This window comes from Hoplias malabaricus, chromosome X1 (assembly GCF_029633855.1).
Source record: "Hoplias malabaricus isolate fHopMal1 chromosome X1, fHopMal1.hap1, whole genome shotgun sequence".
Classification (NCBI taxonomy): domain Eukaryota; kingdom Metazoa; phylum Chordata; class Actinopteri; order Characiformes; family Erythrinidae; genus Hoplias; species Hoplias malabaricus.
The window spans coordinates 15,696,609-15,717,574 of record NC_089818.1 but is presented as its reverse complement, the minus strand read 5'-3'; the positions used below and the strand labels follow the sequence as shown (position 1 = coordinate 15,717,574).

General features: G+C 42.5%; 1 protein-coding gene across 6 annotated transcripts in view; it reads right to left on the bottom strand.

Moving 5' to 3' along the window:
• LOC136675582 (E3 ubiquitin-protein ligase mib1-like) overlaps window positions 1-20,966 on the bottom strand; it is a 53,476-nt gene that overhangs the window by 8,339 nt on the left and 24,171 nt on the right. For all 6 annotated transcript variants that reach the window (XM_066652208.1, XM_066652207.1, XM_066652209.1 and 3 more), the window contains exons 14-16: window positions 5,686-5,818; window positions 3,882-3,968; window positions 2,729-2,887 (exon numbers count right to left, since the gene is read on the bottom strand). In XM_066652208.1, coding sequence (XP_066508305.1) covers window positions 2,729-2,887; window positions 3,882-3,968; window positions 5,686-5,818 — 379 coding nt within the window. The remainder of the gene's footprint in view (window positions 1-2,728; window positions 2,888-3,881; window positions 3,969-5,685; window positions 5,819-20,966) is intronic.

Here is a 20,966-nt window from a genome sequence, read left to right as displayed (position 1 = left end):
ACAGTAAATGGCACAGTCAATCTATAACACAGTGCCGAGGCGGATAATACATTCATCTGGCATGTTTAAGTTCTGTGCAATATTCAGCAAATTAAGATGGTGAGGATGGGGTATTTCAGCATGCTGATTCCTCCTGGCGGAGTGGTTTTAAATGGATGGCCAAGCCCTGGGCCTACGTGCCGGATAATGGGGTGATGGCTCGATAGAGGAGAGATTTGTCACACTGTCTGTGTTAATAAATGACAGACCACTGGCCTGGGAGCAGCCTTCTGCTATTGGCTGCTTGATTTAAAGCAGTCACGGGAGGAGATGAGGTACAGTGACAGGTCTGGGGTCAGTAAGAATGGGCGGAGTGGTGAAGACGTCTGTGGGTTGGAAGTTAATCCGCAGGTCTGAGGCCAGCTGTTGGCTGTGACGGATAGAGACAGAAGGTCATGGGAATCTAAAGTATATAGACTGCACTGGGATATTAATGAGGATGAGAGATGGTGCATAACGGCAGGTCACATCAGCTGTGTGAGACGAATTTAAATAAATGTGTGAATAAAATAACACGCAGAGATGCAATTAACGCATGGCTTTACTTAAATCCTGAGGTGCAGGTTGATACTAATGACAGAAAGTGTTATACATACAGCAGTGAGAGTTTAATCAACTGCCCATCAGGGGCCCAGTTCAGTCATTGGTCTCCCCCAATTACAGGAAGATTCCAAACTTGGGTAAGCCCATGCTTTCTCAGAGTAATATCAAGAGTTGCCACTCCATTTTTCAAATTCCTGCAAATGAAATCCTCAACAAGCTCGGAAATCCTGTTGTATGGATTTAAAATGATAAAAAATAAATAAAATCTAGGACAAAAACAACAATTTAAAATGACTCGCACTAATTTATTCACTGAAACAAACTCCACATTTTTACACTTGTTCCACAATTAACACACATGTACTATCAAAGCAGCGGTAGTTAAACATCCCCAATCCAATAGTGGAGCTGATTCCAAAAATCTAAAAACTAATTCTGCTGTACAGTCCCTCATATTTACTTCCACACAGCTTCAGAGACTAGCTCGCACCAGGAGCTGAATATGGTAAACATCAGACATGCTGTGCAGGACTGCCTACAATGCTTTTACAGCTTCAGTTACACACACAGGTCTTTGTTAAACAGCACAATTGCTTCTGTTCTTTGAGGACTGGTCTGGGAGTCCGATTTCCTGTAAAAGTTCATAAACTGGCACTTCAGAGCATGCAAATCCACATTCAAACTGCCAATTTGGACCTTAACGGCCTGCAGACGAGCGATTCATTTAGCAGCTGCTAAGCATTTTATCGTGACTCTGGCTGCCATCTTTCCTCTCTTTAAGCTTTTTGCTGTCTTACTCATTCCCACTAGGGTCAGTGGAACAGACGAGGGCTTCCGAAAAAGGGAGCACTCTCGTTGTGATGACTTGGGATAGTTTCCCTGATCGTGTCCCGCCTCAGCGCTTCTTACATCTGCTCTGACGGAGCCGCTGGGCTGGCTAATTCAATTCTGCCCATCGCGCTGCTGGATTGAAAAAAGGAATGCGCAGCAGATCTCAATTAGGCTTCTGTCTGCCTCCTCCTTTCTCCTCCTGCTTGGGCTGCCGCACACCTCGCGAGAACCCTTCCATTAGCATTCATTTAGGATGCCAAGTGTACAATAAGGCTGCAATAATTAGTCAATAGTGTTGATTCTGGCTCTGTATCGTTCAGACAGGCAGGCACTCTGACAGACTGCAATGCAAGAAAAGCATTTATGTCAAAGAGGCTTCTATCATTTCACCGCATCAAAAGAGATGAGTGTTTGCTAATTATAGAATTATAAATAATGGTGGATGCAAAGGAAAGGAAACTGGAATAATTAATAGAAATTTGACAAAACAGACTAATCCTCAGATTAACTGTTTATAAAATTAATTGCTGCTTGCAGCCCTGGTATACAGCAGAATATTGCCGTTTGGGATTCTTGTTCCGCAAACACACCAAGCTGCAGACGACACCCAGGAGACTGGTGTAGGGATGATTAGTGAGGAACAGAATCGCCCTGAAGCAACCCTGATAGCCATACAGAGCCTGGGCTTCCACTGGTAATGGTGTTTTACTGCTGCTTAAATAGATGACATGAAACTGCAAAGCAAGCTCAGTTAAGAAAAACAATATAAAAACCTAATTTCTCTAATTCTGGTTTAGATTTTTTCAGCTGCACTGAATATGATACGGAAACGGCAGATTATGGCCCCCACGCTAAAGACAAAGGTTACAAGAGAAAACTAATATGACTGATCAATTATTAACACCTTTAAGCTGATTTATATTCTGCAGAGATGCAAGAGAACATATCTGGTTTGAGATGCCGAGATGGAGTTTATGAATAAAGCACTCTCACTAAGATCAAGAGGCCACATGGTGCACTTTCCAAAATCTGACCTACATCTATTACGGTGGAGTTATGCTCTGTCAACAATCAGCTTTCTATTTTGACGGCAGGAAAAGACTAACCTGGGGCATCGGCTCTGTGATTCTATATAATCCAACTTAAAATAAGAATTACAGCTTTCAGAGAGACACAAGAATTTCCTCTTCTACAAAATACCCATTGTACTCCGTTTCTGTCGTGTTGACTGGTAAATACAGTACCAAATATATCACTATGAACGTTTTGTTAACACTCCTGCAGCACTTTGACTGAAGCTGAAATGTGTGCATACCGTGTTTTTGGAGGGCTCCCAGGGTTCCACTTTGCTGACGTCCTGCATGTCCTGGAGCTGCCGGAGCTGGGACAGTGTGTGATGACGCAGGGCCTCATGCAGTGGTGTGTCCCCATCTTTGTCCTGAACATCCAGTTTGGCTTCCGCTCTCACCAGCAGCTAGACATCAACACAGAGGCCATATTGTTGGTCAAAACCTTTTATTTCCACAATGGTAACTTTGCAGTGATGTGGTTGGGTGGGACTGAAATTTTCTTCATTCATCGTCTGGAACCGTTTATCCAGTTCAGGCTCGCGCTGGGTCCGGAGCCCAGTCAGAATCACTGGGGCAAGGCAGGAACACTCCCTGGAGGGGGCTGAAATATTCTTCATTTGGAATGTAATGAATGTAGTGAAAATTAGCTTCAATAAATGTGAATTCTATACGACTGTGTTTACAGGTAGCTCAGAATGTGGTAGCCGTACTCGAGACAATAAACGTGGTGCGCTTTCCTCAGTAGGACTGTACAAATGTGAAATGCAGGCCATTAATGAAACACTTGAAAGAGGAGAAACAAGACACAACGGCTGGGAAATATTTAAACAACATCTTGTCTAGGCTTCGCAAACATGTCCATAGTCATGCTTTGGTGTCTTTAAAATGATCATTCTAAAGGATTACTCTAACTAAAGAATGCAAGCTCATCTACTCAGCTGAAAAAAAGAGGTGCAAAGCTTCTACAAATCCACAAGATGGCACTCATGGAATCTTTCCTCAACTTCCCAAATCCACTCATCTCCAACAACTCGGGACTGAATTAATGAATGAAAAGGGCCAATTCTGCTGCATGATGCTGTGCTTATTGAAGGTTTACCTCTCAAATGTGCCTGAGCATGAGTAGGAGGAGGACAGAGAGATGTGTAGAGGTATAAAATATTATTGGGATGATTTTAAAAAAATAATAATTATAAAAATAATAATAATAATAATAATAATAATAATAATAATTGATGCATAGTTTTATTGCCAGTGGCTCACTATTTTAACTCTCAAGTGAGTGAATTCAAACTTAAGTAAGATCAGATATTTACACCTCTACAAATGCAGCTGCTTCACGATCAGGAGCGGGAGGAGGAGAGGAAGGGTGAAATGTAAAAAAGAAAAAATGCCTACCCGCACGATCTGCGTGTGCTGCCGCTCCACGGCCAAGTGCAATGCTGTCTGCTGGTTCACGTTCTGAATGTCCAGACTGGCACTTCCCTGGAAGGGAGAATGGCAGAGACAAAGATTTAGCCTGCAGCACTTAATCACATTTGGCTGAGTGTGTTCTGTCTGGACGTCAGCTCTCTCACGCTACAAAATACTTTCAATCAAACCCCATTAGTGAGATGGCATAAGCATGGATCCACTACCAATGGACTCGGTAATAAAATATGCAACTCTGTGTAAATAGGATGGAAGTAAAAATACATCAATGGAATATTTGGGGATTTTAAAATTGATTATAATCAGTGGAAACTCAAAGCATGTGCTTATGTTCGGGCCAATACAAAGCTGCAGTTTTAAAGTGGCACACTTTTATCTGAAGTCGAAAGTAGAGATTTTAACAAAGATAACTTGTTTTCTACAATATCTATGTACTTGCTGCACAAACCTGAGGAAAAATACAAAATATACAAATGTGCTTTCGACTCGGTGTATACGTAGCACTTCTAAAGTGATTTAGAGAGGCACTGTGAATACTGTGTATTCGGTGTATTTAGCAGTGCCTTTCAATCTTACTAAATTAACCCAAACAAACAGTTAGTCAGGGACTTAACTCATGAAACCTTTCCTCAATAATCTTTTCTGGATACTGCTGACCTTTAACAGACAAAAAGGATGTTGAAATGAACATATGATCCGTGTGCACACACACACACACACACACTCTGAAACCTTTCTTTTTTTTTTTTTTTTTTTTGACAACATACAAATCTTATCTTTCATCATGCACCTTACAAACCCTTTTCCCTCCGGCTGTGTTGAGAAAGACGAGCTATTGGGCAGTAATAGTAATTTGTATTCAGATATTCCCTGGATGAAACCCCTTAGCAACACAGGCTCCCTGCACTGCTGCAGTGCAGCTCCTACTGCGGCTCAGCGGCGGAGGCTAAAGTCACTGGTGTGAAGCCCCTCTCTCCACAGCAGCGAGCAGACAACAGAGTCAACCGGAGCCTCGTGCTGCTACTGCTGCTGGAGAGCTGCAATGGCAGCATCACTGAGCTGTGACACAATGCTGAGGCAGAAAAACGCACTACTGCACTACGGTGGGCTGCTGGGAAACACTCAGCCATTTGAAAGAAGGGGAGGAAAAAAAAAAAAAAAAAAAAAAGCAAACACGTAGGATAAGCAAATGGACTGATCAATGTTGCCTAATGTGAGGTTTTAACTTGATAAATAATTGCAGCTCATTAAAAATAACATGCATTGTCTAGATTCACAAATATGCAAAATAAATATGACATTTAAATTATTATTGTAATAAAATTTATTATTTTCTTTGATGCCAAATTAAATGTTTACTGTAAATCGAAACACAAATTGACTGTTGCCAACTGGGTTTACCTAAACTGGAGGCAGAATTAAATCAGAGGCTTGGTTATTTATTTATTTATTTATCTCCTAGGTGCCCATCAGGTTCATCGGGTTAAACAGAGCTAAAAGCTCTTTTCAGCAGATTGTTCACTCGTTCAGCTGTACCTTGTATGTGACTCAGTAAATCGCTCGAGTGCGATGAGACTTACCCAAAAGAGCCCTTGTAAAACTGTAATTACCCTAACTGGATCAATTACCAGCCTTAACTAATGCTGACCATTATATGCGCACAAGTGCTTTCACACTTCAAAAGGGATTGAGTAAACCTGCTGGATTACTGGTGCTGCAGGGTGGGTAATAAGGCATGAATGAGAATGTGTGTTTCTATTTCAGGGCCTACCTGGTGGACTAAGAGCTCTGCTACCTCTACGTGATTGTTCAGAGCGGCCAGATGAAGGGCAGTGTACCCATCGTCCTTCTTCTCATCCACTATCCAGGGCCTGGGCAGCTTAGACAACAGCACACGCATGGCACTATAAATATGAGAAAGAGGAAAGGTAAAAGAGGAAAACAAGAAAAGGGGATGGGGTTAAAAATACAGTATATCTAACATACACCTTTTAATTTATACAGTCAACCAAAGGGTTTATGCAAGACAAAGACAGGCAGCTTCCATTTTATTCTACTCTTACATTTCTGATTGTCGTCATGATTTTCTTTTAATATTTCAACAGATTTATGTTTTTCCTTGAAGATAGAAATGCACTGCATTCGAACAAAACCTGGAAAAACTGATTAAAAGCTAAATGCATATTTTCTTGACGTCTTCTAAAATTCAGAACAAATGGTGTATAATTAAAAAGGCAGAAACTTTAAACATAAAGCCTATTCCGACAATGCTGCTGATTTCTATGACCTGAAATCAGGCCTTGTTAATGGAGTGTTTGCTGTGCAGGATTTGAAGGTTATATGGAGGGTACAGTGCCCCAGGAAGCAAGTGTGTGAGACTCTGCAGGGAAGGTGATCGAGTCTGGGATCAGCTTTCTAAATCTCCTCCCAGATCCTCTCTATTACAAGCAAAATGCAGAGCCTGACCCCAGATCAGATGCTAGGGGCAGAGTGTATGGCTCAAAGCTGTATGGGAATCTGCACAGCAGCACCTTGTAATGGGAGATGCAAGACGAGCCTGGAGCACCTGACGAGAGAGATGAGAAAGAGGATCTCTTACAACTGGAGAACGGGGATTTAGTAAAAGTGAGTAAGTACATAAATAAGTAAAAAGCAGGTATGGGAGCAAGAATGAGAACTACAGCCCCCGGGGTAGGGAGAAGGAAGCTGGCGCTCACACTACGTCACGTTAAAGCTATACTCTAGTATTTTAGTTTAGTATGTCAGGTGTATGTTGGCTGTATGTAAAAAACACGGTATGCCTCAAAAAACTGCTCAATCCTCGGAAAATGGACAAATTAATAGACAGATATTATATAATAAACACCAGAATATTACTACAATTTCTTTCACAGATATGAAATAACTACAGTACTTTGATACCATTACTTCGGATATGTAATATGATTCAAGCATACTTATAAAATGAAAGGGGGGTGTGTCATAAACCCAAGCATGAAATTTAGACAGTGAATGTGTGTGTGTGTGTGTGTGTCTGTAGTGAAAGCTACCATACAGCAAATGCTGGAAAGATGGATTTTTTTTTCAGCCTTAAACTAACACTTAAGCCAGATCAAGATGTCCAGAGAGGTGAGCAGGAGGGGAGGACAAGATGAGGAGAAAAAAAAAAAAACATGAACGTGTAGAGCAAGCAGATCAATATAATGCTAGTGATGAGGCAGGTAGTAGAGTTGAGCAGCCTCTGGAGTTGTGCTTTAGCTACAGGGTGGATTCTGCAAAAGCCAGTATATGGTGTTTTTTTTTTTTTTTTTTTTTTTTTGAGTGTGAGAGAGAGAGTGAGAGAGAGAGAATGAATACCAGCAGCACTGTACACACTCTGAGGGCTGCAGAGCCAAGCAGCTGTACTGCAGTGTGTACATGTTGTACACAAAAACGCACATAGCCTAAAGCCATATAGGAAAATCTGTCGTATCAACCCTGGTCCTCATCCTGTCCTCCTCTAGTTTCCATGGCAGAAAGCAGAGCATTAGCAGACCGAACAACAAAACAGTTCAATGAAGACCACACATATATGTACAAAGCAATTTCCCCAATTAACACTGGGCAAAGGGAAAAAAATAAATAAAAAATGCTTATCCCCTTGGAGTCTGTTGACACCCAGTAGGTTAATTTTCTCCAGAGGGGCAGCAGGCTTATGAGAGCTGGTGTACTTGAAGTTCACCGCTTTAGTCAAAGCCTTGCGTTTCGGGGAACAACATAAATAAAAGTGGCTGATCGCTTGGTACTGCAACCGTGAGCACTGGCCACATGTCTGTGGAGCAAGGCTAGCCTGGCATTAGCCTGGATGAACGGATGGCCCCTCCAATAACAGGGCGGATTGACAGGCTCCCTGCCAGGCTGGTAGAAATAGGCAGGCATTAATATTAATTCAGCTTGCTGGCACTGCTGCATTGCAGTTAGCTTGTCTGTCGGACAGGAGTTCAAAAGGAGCAGGATTTGCAGGATTTTGAGTCAAGCCCCGCCTTTAAGATCTTCAAGGAAATTATGCTTGGCTTGGAAATTTATTTATTTACAGAGGTACCATTTTTTCCAGCATTCTGATATCGATTTGACAAGAGTTGAGCAAAGATGGGGCTGGGTGGAACAAGGTTTAAGGGATTCACCGACAGGGGAACTAGGAGGCTTAAGAGGCCGTCAATGCAGAACTAGAGGGGAGAAGAAAAAGGAGGGAAGAGGGAAGTGAGGTGAAGGAGAGGCATGATGGAACTGGGTCACTCTGCGAGATGCGAGGGTCCCTCAGGAGAGCACCGGCGGCCTGTTGTCTTGTGCAGCCGTACGGTAATTTGTCACAGAGTGGGAGCTCGCTGCCGTTGAGAGGTTAGCGCTAAAGCCGCGTGATGTAGTGCTATCTTTGCGGTGGTCAAGTGACCTCTTCTAGGCAGCTGGGAGGGTAATAATTATGAGAGAGGCGCATTCTTCTCCCGAGACAATCGCATCAAAAATGGGCACGTCACAGCCGTGCTACAACTATACCCAACATTTTGACCTTAGTGATGATGCACGCAGCAAAGAAATGTTTGGACAGGGTCTGCTTCTCCCCATTAAAAGCAGCTTGTTACAAACACCAGGACTCACACTGTTATTCAAACTATCATAACAGTTTGTCAAGACATCTGTTTCGTCTCAAGGTCAGATGAACATACATTTTGCTCCAAACCACAAACTGATTCAAATGGTTGTCAAAGATATCACTGTGGCACCTAATTTTTTACACTGACACTTTAGTAAGGTTGGGCTTAAGATTTTTAAAAAGGAGACACAGATTGTGAAGTGACTGCTCCTTTATTAAGTACATACAAGAGACATATACATATAGTTTTCAGGAGTATATCGGAGTGGGGGCGTTTACAAAAGGGCCAAGGAGGGGCATTGGTAGCAACCTAATAAAGAGTGGTTTGTTATGAGTCGTGGCTTGCATAATTTTCTCTTCAATGTGACCTTCCTCTGCATTCATCATCATTGTTCCAGTGGGTGTGTGCTTTGATTTAACAGTATTAGCATAAAACGTGGGTGCCACCTTTGAATTTCTAAAGAGGTGGATGTTGCCACTGAGCAGTCTACACCATGATCAGTGTGAGAGTTTGTATTCTTAGGCTGGCAAAGGCACAAGGTCAGTGGAGAAGAGCAGCCTGCATGACACCTCACTTTAACAATGCATTCACTTAGCATTACAGATATGTCCTTCTTACACAAATCGTTCCGAGTCAACGAGGGACCCAATGGCACAGTAATATCCATGACCCAATTATATATACTCTGTTCCTCCAGGCATGCTGTTAAAAGGCTTGTGCCTTTTAAAACTGCTTGGCTCTCACAGCAACAAATTTCAATGAACCATAGAAAATAATATCACAGAATATTTCCTACACAGATAACGTATTTAATATCAAATCAAATCAATTTGTGTAGCGCTTTTTACAAGTGATGTTGTCACAAAGTAGCTTCACAGAATTTCGGTAATATCATTCATTATTCGTAAGCGCTTATCCAGTTCAGGGTCGTGGTGGGTCCAGAGACTACCAGGTATCACTGGGCGCAAGGCAGAAATACACCCTGGAGGGGGCGCCAGTCTTTCACAGGGTGACACACACTTACAAATTCACTCATACCCATGGACACCGAGTCGCCAATCCACCTTAGTTAGTATCAAACTGAAAAAAATCATCAGTGTGATTGTAATTGTACATTATGAGGAGACCTATCAAAGGTCAGCATTTCTAGCTCCACCTATACACTCTGGATCGATATGCTTGGTATCCCGGAGAGTAATTTAGTATAGGGGCTCAGGGGTATGACACCTGACATTGGAAGTGACAACACAATGTAGTTTCAGGTGTACAACCACACCATGCTGTACCACACGACCCAATGGACCAGCACTGTAAAACTCTCTTAAACCTGAAGGACATAACACATGAGAGAAAGGCAAAGTAAAGAATTATTGTCTTCATGTGATAGAGAATTCAATGCTTGGGACTCAGGTCTTCGATCGGTGGCTGGCTGCTGCTCAGTCGACGAGGGTGGAATGGAAGAGGCATTGCTGATGTATAGCAAGGCTATAAATCTCAGCCCTTAAATCACTTCAACTCCAAACTGTTTACTGGAGGTGGCTAAGTTCAGTTCACCTCAGCAGAAAGGTGGTCTTCACTTTTTGGTTTGGTTCACTCTCCAATGTAGAGGTAATAAAACTGTGTGCTTTCTTATCGTAATAAAGTTTTCAGCCATAAGTGTCAAGAGTTAAAGGCAAAACACCTCCATAAACTTCTGAATTCTGTTTTGGAATTGACAAAATAATATTGCCAACCTTATCTTAATGGAGGAGAATGGGACTAATTGCACTAGAGACCGTGAACACACATCCCATAAAAACCTTGCTCAGCATTAGCCTAGATTCATTTATTAAAATGTTGCAAAATGCTAAATTATAAATATTTACAAACCGGTGCAAATGAGACTTAACATTTTTATTAATTTTTTTCACCTCTTTCCAGTTTGAGAAAAAACTGATGTGGCTGTGGCCATGGGGAAACAACAAGCTTAAAAATCATTAGCGTTCAACATTGGTTCTGATTTTCCCACAGTTAACTGTGTACCATCGGAGTTTGTTAATCCATTCACATGATGAAAAAGGGGATATTTACAAAACCCTACCAAAGATTTTCATTACACACATTACACAAAAACTAACAGGGATTAAAACTAAAACACTACGTAAAAAAAAAACATTTTCATAAATTACTACATCAACAGAGACCTGAATCAAAATGCTGAAATTATTATATTTTAAATTCTGAACTCAGACTAACAGCTAAAATCAATAGCTGATTTGCTTGGAAAAAAAAATCATTATTTTGAATACAACAGTTTTGTCAAACAGAACTGACAAGAGTCTATCTTTGATGCAGATTTGTGCAGACTTTGACACAGGAGAAATATTTCTGTTCATTCTCTCAGAACTATCTTTCCACCTCTCACTCAGTTCAACTTCAACCTTGCCTGCAGCCACGTCTCTGGGTATTACAACACTGACTAGTGACACTATTGGCAGGAAGTCACAGCGTGACCCACCCCAAAAGGAAGTACAAGCACTTTGATTGGGCACTAGGGAGCCGTGTCAGATTGTCCGTTGGCGTACTGGCTCCATTGATCAGTCCTTTGTCCTAGTGGTGGTGGATGCATGCCTGTAGGGGAAAGGTCGAAATGTGCATACTCCAAATCTCTTGCTCCATTTTAAAGAGAGTGACGACACCAGAAAAGCAGCTTGTGGTTTAGCTTAGTGGTGAAATGTGTATGTTAAATACAGGAACAGTTTTGAGCTCACTGTACTGAGAGTTTCATTTTCACAATACGGTGTATTCATATACAACTCACACAGTCATTAATCTAAACAGTCTGTTGCTCTATATGTGCTGATTTCATACCTTGAAAAGAAGAAAAAAAAAACTAAATAAATATAGTAACCACTTATTTGCAAGCTCTATTTTAGGGGCTGGCTGATAAAACTGGACTCATCAGTATGAATGAAAGTGCTGACATGAAAACGCTGACACTTATGTACGTTCTTTTTCACGTCAAGCATGCTCCGTATGATTCCACAGAGCCCAACAATAAAATAAATAAATAAATAAAAACCTCAGAGACCTATATACTGCACACCTCAAGACAAATTCTGAAAAGGCATTTAAGCACCTTTGGGAACTAACATTTATCATCCCTTCGCTGCCTCAAACAAAAGCAACCAAATTAAATCAATGCACATAAAAAAAAAAGAAGTACAGAGCAGCCTCAGTATTCAAGAGTGTTTCTTGCAACATACTCCTCATTTCTAGAAAGACAGTAAACTGAGGTGAGAGATCAGAGTGGGGTGCAGCTACTGCCGCAAAGGGGCAGAGTGGAACAATGGCCAGGGGCTCAGAGACCGGCTGCCACAGGCTTCCCCCAACAGCACTCGGGTCGGCCCTCTGTAAATCACTTTTATGCTGTCTGCCGCTCAGCAGCTTTAGCCTCCCCAATGATGGAACGCTTAAGGGGTGGAGGAGGAGGGAGAGAGAGAGAGAAAAACGGATAGAAAATGTACTTTTCAAACCAAGTGTATCGAGCAAGCACTTGCAGAATCGTTTCACACACGCTTCTGAGTTACAGTCCTTGCAGTGAAGAGAGTTCTGAAAGTGGCATACCAATATAAAAGCAAAAGGGCAATGTCAATAATAAGCATTTTAAAACCACCTCACCTCATGGTTTTCAAGAGTCAAGACTGCTGCCTTAGTTTCTCTATATACTTTTCACAGCAATGTCGTAAACACTCGCCACCCTACAGGGGTTTGCTTGAGGGAAAAAAACAAAAGCAAGTGTACTCAGTCTTAACAGCTATGTCAATATGAATCAGCAACCAATAACATTAAGAAACTCATTTGTCTCTTGCACCCTGAGGGTGTGGGTAATTAAAAACCCTGTTTGAAACTTTCACAAATCATGACCATTCACCTTTTCAACCCCCAGCAGACAAGTATTGATGTGATTGATGAGATTTTTTGTTACAATGGTACCTGATCTTAGTACTTACTCGGTGCGTTTCCAAATTGAGAAGAAATGCCTGTGGGAGCTTTTCCTTGTACTGAAGTCCAAGCCCAGTCATTGCACGATACCGTTTTTACAGACAGATATAGATAGTCACATGTATGAATACTGATTTAAAAAGTATAATATGCTACCAAGATTATATTGATGATAGTATTTCGATAGCTTCATTCCATCTCCGACTAACGAACGGCATCTTAATCTGTCCTGTGCCAGCCTTAAAAATCGTAAGTTCGCTCTTGTTGAAATATTATGTGCTCTTCTTGTTGCTAATTATAAAACAATATCTGCTGAAATGATCAGCTTCAGAAAGAAAAAAAGAAGACCAATACAATTTGTTTTAATGAGATATTACGAAATTTTTATATACACACTGAGACAGAAAAAAAAAAAAAAAAAAAAACACATACTAAAACTTGCAGTAATTAGATACCAGACAATTTCTCAAAATGTATTATGCTAATACTGAACAACTTTGCCTGCATTCTTACTAACTCCCAGTCAGGCCACATTGCCGTGATACTAAACTAAATTCAGATATTATTTGAATGCTCTGTTTATTAAGAAGTTTGGACTTTTTACCAAGTGCAGTTTGTGCAATTATTACTTAAATACAACACATTCATTTTCTCCATCTTGGGCTTTTTGAAAAATAAATACAAAATTACAACATTAAGTCCAAATTGATATTCCAGAACAGGGACTACATGTCCCTCCACTTTAAATATCTGATATTAACTTATGGGCGTCTTAAACGCATGCCGGATCCACCGCGAGACTGAACAGGATAAAACAGTTACCGGAAATGAATGAAGGAAATATAGAATTAATGTCTTACATGCGCGCTAATATCACTGGTGTTCCACTCGATACAGGCCGTACTATCCATACTACCTAAAGCATTCACGATTGAACAAGTTCTCACCTAAATTGATAAGGCTGGTGGAAATGCTGCATTTCTAATGCCCGTGTTCAGCGGTGGTCTGAGCCTTGAGGGCAAGCATTAGTCAGCGTTGTGCATTACACCTGGCAAATAGTCAATCCTTGTAAGACTCATAAATACAGGGGAATTGAATAACAATACATCAGACACTATGCATTCATTGAAGTGCAATTTATACAATAAGAAAAGAATTGTATTAAGATAAAAGTCTTAGGTAAAATAAAAATAAAGAAGCATCCACAAAATTAATTGCTATGTATACTGAGTAATATAACACTAAAAAAAATCTTTAAAAAGTCATAGGAGAATAAGCTGAACTCACTGCTTATTCTGAACATGCTTTTGAATTCATTTTTTACCTTTTTCTCTTCTTTAAATAAGTTATCATGTGCTCATACAACTAAGCTTTATGCAGGTGCTAGTCCAGCATTATATAAAGTGCCAAAGGAGGAAAATCAAGAATATCCTTAGGTCAACTACTACTTGAAGCATCATACCATTATTTAACAGGGACATTACGCTAAGTTGTGGGAAAACATTACTTTGAGAGATTAGTTAGTGCCTTCAACAGTGTAAATGACCATTGTTGGTGTTAGTTAGCTGTGAGAGCATGAGAGCTACATTATTACAGAAGGCAGCAGGCTGCTACAACAGATGAAAAGACAGTGAGAATTAAAAAATAAAACCAGAACTCTGCTAGCTGCTAAAACTGGGAGTTAAGCTCTGCGACAGGACTTTCTAATAAAACAGATATTTTCGTGGCTGTGTATCAAGAAGCCAGAATGTAGCACATGAAAATGAATAAAAGCTCAGAAGGAGTGAATACAATCTGTACCCTTGAGGTAACATTTGTGAGTGGCCCAGGACTGAGATAAATTGTATGCCGTGTACAAGTTGCTGGAAAAGACAATAGCTGAACTATCTTTGGCAAAGTAACAAGTCTGAGCCACATTGCCCTCAACTACAAGTCCTCAATTGCTGTTAGCCTTCCTTCTCACTCTTTCGCACCAACTGAGTATGTTACTAAGTATAGAAGTTAGCAGAGGGAAGATCTACTGTACCATATGCAGCATAGTTCCAGTGCTATTTAAAAGGGGAATCAAGAGATCAGGGAGGGGGGCAGTTCAAAAGATGCAATAAAAAAAATTGTGGGTGGGGGTGAGCATTGAGAAATGCAGGGAGGGGAAAGGAGTGAAGGGAAATACAAGTGGGACCACGAGAGACCACTTTATTTGGCAGTACTAAAAATAGAGCAGCGAATGGCAGCCAGGCAAGGAGGTCCTGCGCTAACACAGGATAGCTGCTCGTCTTGCAGGATGCACAATCAATAGTTGGATGGGAGGCTTCCCGGAGCTTGTGCATGCATCTGTGTGGCGGCAGGGAGGGGGAGACTGCCTTGGAGGGTGAAGAGGGGGGTTATTTTTTGCACTGGTTGACTAAATATGGTCACAGGGAGGTGAACGAGACAGAGGAGAGGAGCCTAGTGACTGATGTGAGCGTTTTTCAAATGCTTTCCTGGCTGTAAAGTGCTAATGGCTTACTTCTCTGCTCTGCGGAAAGGGGACACTGACGTTGGCCTGCTTTTCACTATTGGCACTTGCTCTTTGACCTCAGTCCTACAAAAGACAGCGTTCTGAGGACAGGCCAAATTCTCTGTTTAATTAGGGAATGATTTTTCACAAGAAAAAAGTCCACTATATATAAAATGAGGAGGTAAAGATGCATCAGCCAGATGGATGTGCTACACCCCAAATAAAAAGACAGATCAGTGTTGTAAAAAAAAAGCCGCTCACAACAGAAAACGCAGTTTTACAGAAATATTCGAAGCAAACGTCAAATGGAAAAAATAGTCTCTGTAAACTGAGATAAAGAAGAGAATGTCTCAACTAAGCTATTCTTGAGCATAGCCGTGTTTCTGTAACTGTCTTGAACCTGCCCTGAACACACGCATGAGAGAGATGGGAGAAGGGAAAGTGCTGCAGTTATCTGCTGGGTTTCAGAGCAGCAGTGGCAGCTCCTCGTGTCAGCATGATGCCTATCCTCCCCTCCTAAAGGTAAGGGTGCCTTCTCTCTCCAGCTCAAACGCTCTGCTCCCCTCCCCTCCCTCTTGCAGACTTGCACACTGCCTCTCTCTACCACACTCTCTCACTACCTCCCCCCCAACCCCACCCCCCGGTTAGAGCAGCTGATTCAGCGAGTCGGCATGCGATGGCTGCAGCAGCTGGAGAACTCCGGAGGTCGTTATGGCTCTTCACACACTCGAAAAAGAGGAGGAAAAAAAGGGAGGAGCACTGAGTGGAGGGAAACTCTGCTGACAAGTAATATATGCTCCCTCAAGCCCTCCTCTCTCCGGACAAGACTTTACCCTAACCAACCAGACCCGGACGGTCTACGCTGAGGTCTTCCGCCTTTCCGTCACTGCCTCTTTCTCTTGCCTCCGGACGTGCAGCGGAAGAAACCACATGGCTCATCAGCCGGGTGCTGCGTATGTACGTGCAGCATGGTCGGCAAAAGGGGGAGTGGAATTTACTGTTCTGCAGCAGTGCACTCGGAAGAAAAAGAAGTACTTCTCCGACAGCACCTCAGGGAAGGCGACAGGGGGCTTCCCGTCTCAACTCGCAGGAACAACCTCTCTCAGGAAAGACGGTGTGGAAGCAGGTGAAGGTGTAACTATGGGAAGTTGCAACCATCCACATGGATTTGCTAGCTTGTGTACTCACTCGCTCTTCTTTCATACTCCTCCTCCTCCTCCTCCCACCCCCCTCCCACCTCACGCAATTCCAGTGCTGTCCAGGCAGCAAGCTGCTGCAGCACAGCACTCTCTGGCTCATTAGCCCCTCATGGCTGCAGCATTACTTCTATCTAATGACAGACTTGTTAACTCAAACCCACTATTCTGTGGATCTTTCTTCTTTTTCTACTTTTTCCTTCTTTTAAAAAAAAATCTCTACGTCTCTAAAAATGGCTTGGACCTTTCCACTTTGAGATACTTCCAAATGGAATACAGTTCTCCGCTGGGACAGTCACACACCTTGCCTTGCCTTTTTTTTGTGGCAGTCACCTTTCATTTTCTGGAACATTTTTGGAGTTTCTGGACAGTTTCTGATCACGGTAGGGAGGAAAAGATGCATATTATCTGGATAGATGCTGATGGACACATTGTGGTGGGATGTGAGCTTTAGATAAGAATGAGTGGTGTAAGGACAGATTGACAGAAAACAGCTGTGGTGCCGTATTAATTCTCTAGTTGGGAGGGAGCAGGGAGGGCGAGGTGAGTTGACAGGGCGGCTTTTGGTTATATGTGTCAGTCGTTGAACCCATGACACCCAGGATAATAACCCACTTTCACAGTGTGACTCTCTGCATGCTCTCTAATCGCTAGGCAGGGGCAGGGCAATTGTGCTGCAGTGCCACCTCCCCTGCTGCATGTTAGGGAGCAAACACCCCTCTTCCTCACTTGAGTCCATGGCATGTGGCCATAACCTGAAAGAAAACCTCCCTCATTCACTCCGCTCCTCAGATCTCTCGGATCTCTGTGACATTTCCTAAACAGGACGTCACATTTTAACACCTTGGTCTCCCTCTTAATTCCAAACCTTTCTAACACTGTGGCGTCACAAGGCATCCAACCGTTAGCTGCTCAGTTCAGTCATGCCACGCCAACATATCTAACCCTGTGAAGCACTAAAACTCATCCAGGATTTTCACCATGGCCCAGAATAGCATGTCTAAGTGCCTTTCTGCTATTTTTCCACCCTTGTCCTCTCCTACAGGCCTGGGGTTTGACAGGCTTCATGGAGGTGGGGTTGTGTGGGGGGTGGGGGGTGGTATGAGGGCCAGCGTTGACTTGTGGAATGTGTGGAGCTAAAGCAAAGATTCATTAGAGAGCTGATGAACATTTTACACCACCACTCAAACCATCATTGATCTCTAGCATCTAGCTTCACTGCTGAAAAGCTGCTTCTAGAATAAATACGACGTAAAAGGCACCGCTAAAATTAGTAACAAGAGCTACTAAAAGAAAAGAGAGACGTAAAAAGAAAAAAAGGAAACGAGAAAAAAAAAAATTCAGCACAACCAGTCCAATCCACAAGTGCTGAGTGGGCATTAGCCCTTGCATGTGACCTCTGGCCTGGTCTCTGTGCCTAAAGCCCAAATCCCACTCACAATAGCTTCCTGTTCCACTTGGATCAACCTCGTTTTCAAACATCAGCAACCAGTCTGACATACGTCCAGTCAGACAGACAACTGCCGGGTGATGAAGAGTGGAAGTCAAGGGGTGTGAGTAAGTAAGGGAAGAGATTGCGTGAAGAAGCCAAAACGTGTGCCGTGCATGGGAGGTTTATGAACTGTAGAATGTGCCTTTACTGTTAGGATGGTGTGGTGAACTTTCGAGGATCTTAAGGAGTGCTGGGACCAAATGGCAAGGACGCTGTCGTCTGTGTCTTTTATTTTGCCTTTTTTTTTTTTTTTTAATTATTTGCAAATGAAGTCCTGGGCGTTGTTCTTTTCTGTATTCCCTATGGATTCTCTCAGATCTCTAGAGGACAACCAGGGTCACTGGAGCAGACGGCACTGTGTGGACCTGAACACATCTAAATGTGTACTGGGGAGAACAGCCAGTTCTGATGGTTCTGGGGTGAGAACAAGTCTGTACCTCTTTTGCACAGCACCACTGAAACTCACCTTACACTATAGTATGTTATTATACCACTGCATTGTGTAATGGGGTTTTGAGGGAGGGGGCCAAGCTGCTGGTTTTTTTTTCGCAGAATATAAAACACTGGTTTATAGAAAAGCACTGTAAATCAAATGCTAACAGAATAGATCAAAACAGCTAAGGGCATTGTGTTATCCTTGGAGTTGCCTACTTGGTGTACATACTTCTTTATGTGCCCATATGAACATATGACAGCTATGGAATGTAAAGAAGTATGTATTCTTGGTCAGGTGCTGATCCTCAAATTAGGACTTTACTCTGAATTAACATTCTTCATTACAAGGATTGATAAACGTAAGTATGCCGAGATGATTGGGGGGGTGGGATTTTCTGCAGTATATGCGCTAGAGGAAGTTACATTTTCTTATGAAGGACCTTATCACCACCCTCCTCCTTTAGAAGAAGCAATTTGCTGGATGCTTGCTGCAATTGGTTGTTTAGCATGCAACGTGAAAATTTTTCAGAGGATGGCTAAAGTAACGTTTAACACTCTATGGAGCAAAGTGCAAATTGCCAAGTATATGACATCGTATATCTGCAGAGGGAGCAGTTTCCAGTCACTGTAATGATCAACAAGCAATATTACAAAAGAAAACTAGCAACTGGAACAGCGTCTTACTTCATTATTGGTTAAGTTTGTTGCATTATGAGTCTTGAATTGTTGCCAGTTGCAACTTAGTCTCAACTTCCATGGAGGTACTGGTATGTCAGAGCAAGTCTCAAAGATTAATACCATAATCTTTTCCAAAGGTCCCTCCACTTGCCTACAAACCCAACAAAAGGAGGTGAGCTGGGGACAATGTATTTGATTCTTGCATGTGAAAAAAATTCTGGAACTTGCTGACAGTTCCAAAAAGGTGTAGAGTATCTGGCTATAAACCTACGGCTTCCCTACAATGCAGGACAACATGGCTGACCACACCATTCATGGCCATTAATGACCCCCACCACCCCCCTCTCACACCCCCCACCCCTTCCAGCAGCACTGCATACCCCAGCCACTATGTCTATGATTCCAGGCCCCATTGTTCACGTTTGCAAGGCTTGCCAAATGCTTTGGTGTGCTACAGAACAGTCAGATTAGGGCATGGAAAAGTGACAATGCAGGATCAGTCAGGTCCGACCGTCAGCTGATTTCGATTGTCGCCCACATCAACAAAAAGTGGATGGGTGTTAGGGGGACAGGGCAGGGGCTGCACGCTATTCTCTGCCGGCATCAGACATGCAGTGTGTGTCATGCTCTAATACTGGTAAAAATGCTTCACCAGTGTTTATAAATCACTGATTTTACAGGAGCGAAGACGGAAGTAAAATATTTAGAAGTTCAGCAGATGCAGTAAATACAGAGAAAGCAGAATATGATCTTGATTTCCCACTATAAAGAGGAGCTGAAATTTTCAACCTACTTCTACATGAAACTTTACGTTGTAATGCTCTACATTGTTTCCCTGGTTGAGGTCATACTTGATTTATGAGTATAAATATGGTGAAAAAGCTGCTGTGACTAAATATAGGTTGTTACGGCAAGCTGTTTTTATCAGCGTAAAATGGCAGGGAACATAAAGGACATCTTTCCCATAAAATTAAGAGCCAACAACTTTGGTCATGATTGGGCCTGAGAGAGAATGTGGCCCATTTTTCTGAATTGTCACAGACACTCCAGTCTCTCCTCTGTTGTCTACTGCTCTTTCTAATTTTGTGCAGTGCTTGCTGTATGGGTCATTCCTGTCAGCTGTGTAGCTGTGATCCCTCTCTTTTTTCTCACCCCCAACCTCAGCATGACTGACACCCACAGCAGATGCTGACATTATAAAATGTTCAGCTGCTGTCCCTGGCCTTTGCCCACTTATGGCCGAGCGTATTTGGGGGAAGAGATTTGCCCAGGATGTTTCAGCAAGTGTCTGTCTACTAAGGGGAGGGGGATAGGTGGTGTAAATAGCTCTTTACCGATCCATGCTTAACGAGCACCATATCGAGCAGCAGTGACCCCAAACACACAAGCACGGTAGACGTCCAGTTAGACAGGCTTCCTTTTTGCTGAAGCGCAGTCACTTTATTTACATTCGCCAGAACATCGCCTGGGCCTTTCTTGCGTACTGAGTGCCAGTGAAATATTACAAAGCACAATCATTTCCTTTGATAGTACCTGTCGAAACCACATGCTTGCTGGAAGCTGGAATATCTGCGTTTGTTATTTTAACTTCAGCATGGGAGCGGTCTCAGAGGAGCTTCCGCTCCAGCACTCTCCATAATTGAATTAAGCTGAAAAATTATCAAGGCTTTGCGATGTACCCCGGGACGACAATATTGGTAAAAGTTAAGAGTGTGACAACTGCTACTGAGTGAGCAGCACATCTCTGTAGACTAAGCAGCACTATGCCCACACCAGGCCCCATCCATCAGCAGCTGTAATTGCTACATGACTCCCGGACATGTGACTCAAGTGTACCACGACAGATTATTATTATCCTTTTTTTTTCCTCTCTGGGTGCAATTTTTCTTTCTTCGCAAAAGATTGAGAAACTGTTGGAGGGGAGGAAAAGGAGGCAGCAACGGGAATACCGCTTGCTAGAGGGTGTGAGGGTGCTGAGATGCAGCGGGACATCAATAAAATGACTGCGACGCAACCCGTCCTGTGCCAGTGTTCAGAGGGAGTTCCTTCGTTTCTATTAGCCTTACTGGATAATGATGAAGTTACATATTTCCACAGGAGTTCTCATCTGATTTCAGGAAGCTGGACTGTCCGGTCAAG